The sequence below is a fragment of the Meleagris gallopavo genome, chromosome 4 (genome assembly GCF_000146605.3).
Source record: "Meleagris gallopavo isolate NT-WF06-2002-E0010 breed Aviagen turkey brand Nicholas breeding stock chromosome 4, Turkey_5.1, whole genome shotgun sequence".
NCBI classification, from domain to species: Eukaryota; Metazoa; Chordata; class Aves; order Galliformes; family Phasianidae; genus Meleagris; species Meleagris gallopavo.
Genome location: NC_015014.2, coordinates 44,437,492 through 44,448,201, shown reverse-complemented (window position 1 = coordinate 44,448,201; position 10,710 = coordinate 44,437,492). Strand labels below are relative to the sequence as shown.

General features: G+C 37.6%; 1 protein-coding gene across 1 annotated transcript; it reads right to left on the bottom strand.

Moving 5' to 3' along the window:
* Positions 1-11: 11 nt before the first annotated feature.
* Positions 12-7,530, bottom strand: LOC104910759 (myotubularin-related protein 7-like). Its single transcript, XM_010710141.3, has 3 exons — positions 7,368-7,530; positions 3,128-3,237; positions 12-290 (listed from the first exon to the last, which is right to left on the bottom strand). Exons 1-3 carry the CDS (start codon positions 7,489-7,491, stop codon positions 117-119), a joined length of 408 nt encoding a protein of 135 aa, XP_010708443.1. The 5' UTR covers positions 7,492-7,530; the 3' UTR covers positions 12-116.
* Positions 7,531-10,710: the final 3,180 nt, after the last annotated feature.

Below are 10,710 nucleotides of genomic sequence, written 5' to 3'. Positions count from 1 at the left end.
ATCCTTAGGGCTTCAAGAAAGTTTTTTGATCAAGGTTAAGGAGAAAAAAAATAGATGTGTACCCAGCTCAAAAGGCATACTTAAGGAAATTTATTTTCCATTAGAAACAAAGTCATTCATCTTAATTCTCTAAAATGATACTCTCTGAAAGAGAACCTGCTTACCATGAATCCCTTCATAGTTCTGTAATGCGGATCCAAGAAAAGGCTTGCTACAGAGCAAACCTGGGCTGTTCTATCCCAGCCATCAGAGCAGTGAACAAGCACACTTACACCTTCCTCAGCCACAGCCTGAGAACACAGAAAAAGTTGGAGATTTCACAGACAGAGGAGAGGCAATGGTAAGAGAGGAAAAGTGAGACAGCACAGTAGGGAGGGCATTCCTTTGGGAACTGGGAAAACTCATTCAATTTTTTATTCTGCCACAGACTTTCTGAATGATGTTGAGCACAATTTTTCTCATTTGCAACGTCTTTATATTATCCTATCCTATGCAGCATGGTGGCTGCAGTATCACTTGTTGATGTACAGGAGAAAATGGGATCCATATCAACAGTGATTATACTAAAGGAGCAGTGAATCCCATCCCATATGTCAAGCAGTCCTTCTAATTGTCTATTCTGGCTTCGGGTTACTTTCAGTAGTGATAGTGAAGTTGTTTTACCTGCATGGAATGACTAAATATGCCTTTGGGCTATGTAAAAAGAAGAGGAAGAAATAACCTTTTGACCATACCCAGGATGGAGAAGATCTGGATCGGAGTACCAGCTCACCGTTCTGTGAATGCAAGTGAGACCTAAATACTGGATCTGGGAACTTCAAGGAGAAGATTATAAAAATCTCATTTATAACATGTGATAGGCACTCTTCCCTGATTTCAGATGAGAATAGGCACATTTTCAAAAATATACCAACACAGTCATCTGGATGATGGCTACACTAGTTCCCAGTGCAGAAGGCCAGCTGTGTACATGAATACCCTGACCACACAGATCACAGGACAATTAAAATACATCAGTTGTTCAGAGTGGACAGTTACTTAAAGCCAATTCAGCTACTGCTAATGCTCTCACTCGCAGCAGCTACAGAACAGCCATATTTTCATATGATTCCTAATTTCTCTCCTTGATGAATATGTCAATAATGGTAATGTCTGCCTCTGATGCCAGATGTTAAAATGGATATTATCACACCATACTGCATTAAATACGTGCTTGTCATGGTTTGGCAGAATAAAAAAACCAAAGCCTGTGGCAGTGGTGAACATTTACATCTAATAAACAAGATTGTAACAATCACTTTAAATTAAACTCTGGAGAGAGAAAATATACATAACCCAGGAGAAACACATAAAGAAGGGATTATACTAAATTCTCCAGAGTCTCGTGCTGCATTATTTTTGGAAGTTGAGAGTTATTTTAAATTCTAAGGAGTTTGGTATTTGTCATTTCTAAGGAGAATTATACTTAGAAATCAGAGAAATAAAATAGTTTAGGAAAGACACTGCTTAGGAAAATAAACGTTTAGATTAAATGTGGGCTTAAAAGGGAACAAAGAGTAATAATAAATTATCTATGTTTATCTAAAGAGACAAGTATATTCTTCTAAAATAGAACCCATGTGGGCAGAAGACCAAAAACTGAGAACTGGGAACTGTGCAAATAAGAACAAGTCAAAATGCATGCCCAAGGAAGCATAAGACTAGCAACCATATGGAGAAAGAACGCATTTTTTCATACATTAATACTGAGTCACTGAGGAAAAAGCTGGCAAAAACTAATTAAATGACTTGATGTCTGTAAGCTAGTAGTGCTGGGAGAAAATATGTGCATTTATCTTGCAGCTGGTGTTCAGGTAAGAAATTACAACTGCTGAGCAGGAAGAAGCAAGGCAAGAGAAACGAGCAGATGCTGAGGTGAGAGATCCATTAAGTTTGTCCTTATATTTCTAAATGGAAGGTCTTGTAAATAAAATGGCCTGCACTAAAAAGAACTGTTTAGTTCTTATTTATGTTCTTAAAAAATAAGAACAGAACCAGTAAAAGATGCTGGTCAAGGATGGAGATAATAAAACTAAAATTACTTTTAGTAGATGACAAATATCTGTATTACTTGAGGGGGATTAGAAGAAATAATTTCTTATTAAAGCTAGCACTTTTTCTCTGAAGCAGTTACCAAGCATTTAAGAGTACAAGTCACTAGAGAATTTGTCCATTGTAATTGACAGGTACTGGTTTAGGAAGTGAATTGAAGTGGTTGCTAAATAACTCAAGAGATAATGTTAATATTCCTTTAGGACAAATATAATGTGAAGATGAAGTCATAGAGAAGAAACCTTCAACAAAGCAGCAGTGGAGAAGGCAGAAGCAATAGGGAAAGTAACAGTGACAAACACTGCTAAAATCATAGTGTCTGGAAGGGACCTCTGGAGATCATCTAGACCAACCCCCTGCTAAACCAGGTTCCCTACAGTAGGTTGAACAAGAAAATTTCCAGGTGGGTTTTGAGCATCTCCATAGGAGATTCCACAACTTCTGTGGGCAACTTCTTCCAGTTCTCTGTCACTCATGAAGTAAAGAAGATTTTTTTCATGTTCAGATGGAACCCTTGCGCTCCATTTTATGCTGTTGCCCCTTGTCCTGTCGTCTGGCTCCATCCATTTGATGCCCATTCACTAGATATTTATAAGCATTGATAAGATCTCCATTTAATCTCCTCTTCTCCAAGAGGAAAAGTCCCAGGTCTTTCAGCCTTTCCTCACAAAGGAGATGCCCCAGGCCCCTATTCATCTCTGTGGTCCTCCACTAGATTCTCTCCAGTAGATCCCTGTCTATCTTGAATAAGGACATTCAAATATACGGCAGTACCAAGATACAGGATAGTAGAGACTACAGTAGATTTGAGATCTCCAGTGCAAAATAACACAAACTTTTTTTTTACCCTATTATCAAAATGTCCGTGCAACAGCACCTAAAGATTGTTTCTCCTCATATGTGAGGCATCACAGGAAATATTAGTTTCAGATACAACTTCACTGAAGACAACAGAAGTTACCCACAGACAAAGAATTTGGTCCTCACTTTCTGTATCTGGTCAGCCCAAGTTCTGTTTTTGTGTTCCACACTTTACCTTTGCAATAAAGATGCCGGCATCCATAATGGCTTTGATATGCTTCAGCCAGCCGGAATTTTCAAGGCCCCACAGGAAGTCACTCATTGAAGGCGATTTCATTTCACAAACTGTAAAACAAGCTTCATCTTAAATGCACAGTCAATATAGTCCCTTATGCTTTCAAAACTTTACTATTAAAGTAGAAGTAAAGTATTTACTATTATTACTGTACAGCTACAAGATCTGGTTTAGAGGCTAGTAGTAGCAATGTTAATGGGAGGAAGGTTGGACTAGATGATCTTGCAGGTTGTTTCCAACCTTGAGATTCTATGATTCTATTACTTTCTCATACATTTGAGAAAGAGGGCTGTCTACAATTTCCCCAAGTACATACACTTCAGTTTAAAATAAGTTGTTGGGAAGCCTATTGCAGTCAGTTTACCAAATACATCCTTCTGAGCAGCACGTTTTCCAAGTTGTGTTGTGAATGTAGTTTTCAAACTCTTTAGAGAAAGGGACTTCTATTTAAACTGAGGGCACAGAATCAGAAAATAAACACATTCCTGCCACTGGATGGGCAGACAACCACTGAATCATGCCCCAGCCTCCTATCCCATCCACATTTGCTGGTGAAGATGAATTAAGAAAGTGCTCTAAGAACAGCACCACTAAATTGAGCCTTTGGCATCACCACATACAGTGGTGCTTCAGATAAAGCAGTTCACTCAATGGTTCCTTGTCTCTCAATTAAACCTTATTAAAATTTGACATGCAGCCAGGAAACACCACCTTAGGGTGAGGAAAAGTCATAACTCGACAAGGAAAACATTTTACTGAAAACTTTTCTAGCTCTGCACCATGTTTAAAGAAAATAAATCTCTCTCTGCTTTTACAACATTAAATATCTATCCTACAATATTCAATTGCATATTTTTTAATATTACAGAGTTTGTTACATCACAAGAAATAAAAAAGGCCATCCAAATCTAAGTTAGATATTTGATTCCAGCAACAAACACCCAGCAATACTTGGTGCGAGATATTAAATTGACCACATAAATATATTATACATTTATTCTGATCCATGTACCGTTATACTGTCACAAAGTAAAAGACATTAACTGACGAAACTTATTTAAGGAGTACAGTGAAACAATGCCTTTTTTAAACTGAGTAAATGTATTACCTGTGAATTAATAATGTCTTACTAGATCTCTAAAATGCTTCTAAAATGCTCAGTTAACTTTCATCTGTGGCAAAAATTCCATTTCTTTCAACGTGACCAACATTTCATTTTACAGGACAAATTCAGAGTTTATATCACATCTGAGTGTATCCAACTGTCCTCAGTCCTTTTAATTCAGATTCAAAATAGCCTAATATGTCCATGTGAAATCTTGCAATCCTTGTATGTAGGGTCTCTTCCAGATGGTGATTTTAAAAGTCATTTTTGAAAGGTATTTATAAAAATGCATACATAGCAACACTAGAGCAAACAGCTTTTCACATGATTAATGCTTCTGTGCAGATGGAAGCATGACCTATTAGTAGCTCAGTTTTGACTGAAGCTGCTGTCTCTGTTTACAGAAGTCCAAGGTAAAGCTAAATAGTGCTTTGCTCATTCCCACTGCCAAATTGGAATCAATATTTACCTACCACTTCACTGAGCAAAGTTCAGAATGTCCTAAACTAAAGGCACACACCATATATTTCACATGATTTTGGCTACTGATCTGTACCTTAGTACTGAGTCCAGATAAGAATTCCTAAGGGAAAAAAAAAGGAATTTTCATCCCAATAGGGAAAAAAAGAATGGCACCGGACAACGAAAAAAAAAAAAAAAAGAAAAAGAAAGAAAAAAAAGAAGACTTGGAACCCATTTTTGATCAGAACAAACAAACAAATCCAACTTGATAGCAGAACCTGGGAGAAATAAGACCTTCTGCACCCATGCCATGGGAAAGAGCATTGGCTGGGCATAGAAAAATCAAGACCCTGTGGATAGAGGTCATCACAAATACCAGACAACAGGTCAGCACTTCAGTCTTTTCAGTGAGAAGTTCATGTACCATATTTCCTTCTAATACTAAGAATTATGCCCTGGAAGTTGTGCACAGGATCAAAATTAATACAGGTGCCATCACGTACACTTCTATTTAAAGAATAAAATTCTATATTATACAAAGCAGTAATGAGGCAGCAGAGACCAACAGTGAAACAATTGTTTTCTTGAAGGAAATTTCAGCAGCTTGAAAAGGATTTTTCTTCCGTATTAAAGTGAAATCCCAACTTTTTTATATGTTCTAAAAAAAGATTCATTATTCAACCAATTTAATATTTATATTTTAATTCACGAAAAAATTTTGTTAAGATTAACATATAGGAACAAAGTTATGTTAAAGTTAATAGAAATAAGTTTATTAGAATTAAAGTTAAAATCACAAATGAAAAAAAAAGAGAGAAAAACTGTCTGATGCTTTACATGAGAGAAGCCCTACTTATGCACTCAACTGCTGAATCATAAGATTCAGCAAAAGCCTCAAGTCTTGCAGTATTCACTTCTTTAATTTCTGATCCTATATGAGACTTCAACACAACAAATACAAATCCAACAGAAAACAAAACAAAGATGTTTGCAACAGATGCTAGGAAGTTCTGCCCCAAGCAAAACTGTTTCATTTCATTTATTGGGAATTATGTTGTTACCGCTCAGTGTGGGCCAGGAGCCCAGCTCATGAACTTCTGGTCTAAAATAATACACAGCACTATCATGTGCAGCCAGGCCGGTTGTTTACTGCTTCAACCTTGCTGGTCTCAAGCTGAGCAAACAAAGGGATGGGTTTGTTCAGCCGACCTCTGTTCTAGCCAAACAAGGATTTGCAGTTTGCTAAAAAAAACTTTCTATTTTCCGTCCTGAGACCTTATATTTCAAGTAACTAAGCAAGAATACATCATGATGTACTAACCATATCTTAACCTAAAATCTTCTGTATGTCTGAGTACACTCACATCTGCAGTGCACAGAACAATGGGCCAAAAACCCTCCTCCTTCATCTGAACAGCATAGTCATTGAACAGGGATCACAGAAGTCCACTCAGTCTGACTTAGAAACATTTGTGATCAAAGAGGACAGGACAAAGTAAATTCCTGTGCCTGCCTTCTTTGTTAGTCCCATGGAAGGGTAGAACTTGGCAGAGACACTACATCCATGGAAAAGCAGTAATCACATCAGCACTTCTCTGGGGAGTGGGCAGTTCCTCTTGGGACGGCCCATTTCTACAGGAAATGAGGAGCAACAAGAGACTGTTCACATGCATCATCCTTTGCTTCTGGTTTTCAAAAATTGCTCTTATGTGGAAACACAACACACCTCTTCCTACGGCCTTCTTAGATTTAGAATTCACATTTGCACATGGATGATGAGATACAATAATAAAGAATAAAGGGGTAGCAATAATAACAATAAAGAGGTATAGGTAAAGCACTGAGGATAGCTAGATCATGCTGGCTGAGGAGGTGAACATTCAGAAATCTTCTGTTGATGATATACATGAAGTGAATACTGAGACTACGTGGGCTGGAGTGATCATTTATTATTTGCCTGTTAAAAATCAACAAATTAACTGTGGGTCAAGGATGGCTTGTTTATCCTTACCCTTTTCCAAAAAGTCCTCTTAGCAGCAATGTAATTCAAATAATAAATGGCAATACAGATGTGCTGCTTTATACACTAGTTATTTATAAATGTTATTAATTTCTGTGGGATTATGAAGGTGCTGAATGGTTATACATATTGAGTATTTCATAAATAGCCCTAGAAAATGAATAAATCTCTGTTAAAATTTAAAGTACAAAGACCAAAGGGAAAGGAAAAAAAAATCAAATCATTATGCTTTGAGGTTGTTTTTTTAAAGTCTTTGTTAAAGACTTTTTAAAAGTCTTTTATGTTTTCTACCACCATTGTAACCAGATATAAGCAATTTTTTCATTGTACCATCAAACTGTAAACCACAAAGGAAGAAACAGTAGCAGTAAGATATTAAAGTCAAATTACGTTTGTCATTAATGTAAGTTTTATCTAGATTCTACTCATGAAACAAGGAGTTTTTTGGAATTAGGAAAATTCTCCTAAATGTAATGATGATCAATGTCAGAAGTCCATGAGCTAGCAAGTAAAGTTTTCTTTTATTACTGATTTCAGAGAAGTTCTAGTTTGTGTCTAATCTTTTCCTTTGGATTCAATAAAAACAGTTATACCTTCAAGCATTTTCTGCAGGCTGTTTCTCATGACATGGATGTTCTCAATGCCTATGAATTGAAACTTGATGTTGGAGTAGTTGTCTTCATTTTCATATCCCTTGCCTGCTGCTCGGTTTGCCATTGCATTGAGCTGAAAAAAATTAGAGAAACTTCATGAAAACAAGTATAGAAAATATTCTTTTTAAAAGAAAGCTCATGGTCTACTGCAATAAATCAGTTATTTAAGTCGGGTGTAAATAGGAAGCATTTATCACAGTGTCAACACAACTGCTCCGGCACTGGGAAGCTGTTTACAGTATATTGCAGTATGCTGGGTCACTAAGGCTCTGATCTCTATTTCAAACACATTGAGTGCTAATTCAAACACAAATTAAAAAAACACAGCTTACAAAAGGCTCTTCTGCAAGACTGTAGAGTTTTTAATTTGTTTTTAAAAGGCTATTTTGATTTGAGGTCAGCATTAAGTTTACCAGAGTATATCCAGAAGGTGGCAGTGTCTAATCTGTCATGCTACTGTTCCGTGGCACACACTGTGGTGTATCCCACAACAGACCAGATTAACCAAAGAGTTGATACAGCTTCCTTTTCTGAAGCCTAGAGTAATTTAGAAAGAGTAAGACTAGTTTTCCCAAGACTATAGTGTCTTGGATCCAGTTGAGACCACCACAAAAGACAAAATCACCACAAATATCTTCATCTGCAATGCAGCACTATCAAATATTTTGCTTGTGCTGCAGAAAAACAAACAAACAAAAAAAAAAAACAAAATAAACATTGAAATGGAAGCTGGATTTTAAATGACTGCTGTAGAGCCTCTGAATTTCACAATAAATGTCAAGGTACCAGGAGTAACAAAATTGTCAGCTTTACAAGGCCATCATGTCTCTAAGCACAAGTAAAAAATTCTGTTCAAAAAAGACCCCATTTAAATATCAATGGACATTGCAAATCCATACTGAAAGGCACCAACAAAGCTTTTGGAGACACCTGGGAGGTATCACTTGGACAAAAAAAAAAAAGCTGGCCAATGTTCATGAAAAATCAAAAGGAAGGGTCTCGTGTATTGTCTACAGGTAAGTGAATAGGCAGATGACTCCTTTTCCAGTCTGTTTCCTAATACAGAGGGAAGCACTACTGATTTGCTGATTCTGTGGTTGTTTTTGAAGTTCACAATCATATACTTAAGTACTTGGCTAAATTCTAATATGAAATGTGAAATCGGGTTTTCTCTCATTTCTCTCATCTTAGCATTTTCTAAGACATCCATTTCCTTGAGTAGAACAGTAGAACTTAGCAATAGGAATAGTTACCTTTGTGGAGGAACATTAGGAATTGAAACACAGAATGAACATTAACATAACACAGAAGAAACTATAAAAATAAGAAACTAGTAAAAAAAAAAGGACAGCATTTTCCATTTACTTTACTCTTATGTAAAACTTCTTTTAGCTTGTAGCTTCCAATAAAAGAAACAGAGAAGGAAAAAAAATAACCATAAAATTCTACTCCACCAGCTGGTGGTTTGCTGATCTTTTTGACTGTCAACTAACAATTTAAAAAAGACAAACATTGCTTGTGAACAGCCATTTAAGGACAGAGTCCTCAGTGTGACTTGTTAGAAAGATTACAATTATCTGTTGACTCCTAATCTTTCTGTTTTGAAGCAGTCACCAGTGCTCTAATATAAGCAGCATGAAGATCTCTCTCCTGACAAAAGCATATAGCGTCAGGAGGAAAGATCTGTAAGCATGAATAAGACACCATGAAATCCAGAAGCTCTAACTGAAACACACCTAGCACTTAACTGACCTAATCCTCAGCAATGCACATGCTATAAACTGTTTCTCCTCCAGCAGAGCAATTGTATCACATAAATCCTTCATTAAAAGAAATCTGAAATAGACTTTTTAAAAGTAAATAAATATAAGGTCAAATTTGCAAGGCTTTCAGATGCTCATTCATTTTAAATATTGTCAGTTGCCAAACTTTGCAGCTGCCACAATATTTACTAACAGTTTTTCCCCATCACCTATCCAAATTCCATCTGTTGCTTCTAAAGCAGTTGTTATTCTCTAAGTTGTGTCTGTCCCTGCTTAATTTCTGTGAATATGAAAATACAACCTCTAAAGGGAACAGACTTCACTTGTCAGATTTCCTGGCATCTTCTTTAGCGTGGAGGGTAATAAAATTCTATCTAAGAAGATTAATAGAACTGATTTGTTTCACTCGTAAGTTTAAATTAACTTCTTCTGTAAACACATGGAAGAAGAAGAAAATGAAGATGATATCCAAAGTAAAACCTCTGTGCTAGTCATCCTGGTCTAGTTAAATGAATATCATTAGTAGCCAAGTCACAAAGTATTTCTTAATAAATCCCATCAATGAGTAACCTACTTAATGAGAGAGGAGTACCAAAGCCAGAGAATCAGAGAATCATAGAATATCTTCGGTTGGAAGGGACCTCAAGGATCGTCAGGCTCCAACCCTCCCACCACATGCAGGGCCACCAACCTCTCCATTTAATACTAGACCAGGCTGCCCAGGGCCCCATCCAACCTGGCCTTGAACACCTCCAGGGACGGGGCATCCACCACTTCTCTGGGCAGCCTGTTCCAGCACCCTACCACTCTCTGTGTAAAAAACTTCCCCATGATATCCAACCTAAATCTTCCCTCCCTCAACTTAAAACCATTTCCCCTTGTCCTGCCATTATCTACCCTTGTAAAAAGTTAACTCTCCTTCTGTTTGTAGGCTCCCTCCTTTAGGTACTGGAAGGCTGCATTGAGGTCACCCCACAGCCTTCTCTTCTCCAGGGGGGTGCAGCAGCTCTTAGATAATTTTTGTGACCCTCCTCTGAACTCTTTCCAACACCTCCCTGGTCTTGTATTGGGGCCCCAGACCTGGACACAATACTCCAGATGGGGCCTCACAAGGGCAGAGTAAAGAGGGACAATCACCTCCCTGTCCCTGCTGGCCACCCCACTTCTGATGGAGCCCAGGATACCACTTGCTTTCCAAGTTGCAAGAGCACACTTCTGGCTCATGTTCAGTTTTTCATCCGCCAGGACCCCCAGGTCCTTCTCTGCAGGGCTACTGTCAAGGATTTCTCCTTCCAGTCTGTGTGTACGCCTGGGATTTCTCCTGGAATCAATATTATGTTGTAACCATTATCACACGTAGAACAACTGTTAACCAAGCATTATTTAGGTATCCAGGCCTGCATTTCCTATCCAAACCTGCTCTGAACACAGCAGCACTAATCCTTTCCTAGTGCTCACCACAATTACAATTTCTGCAGTACTACCAGTAAGAAGGTACCGCCCTCATCTTCCCAATTTTA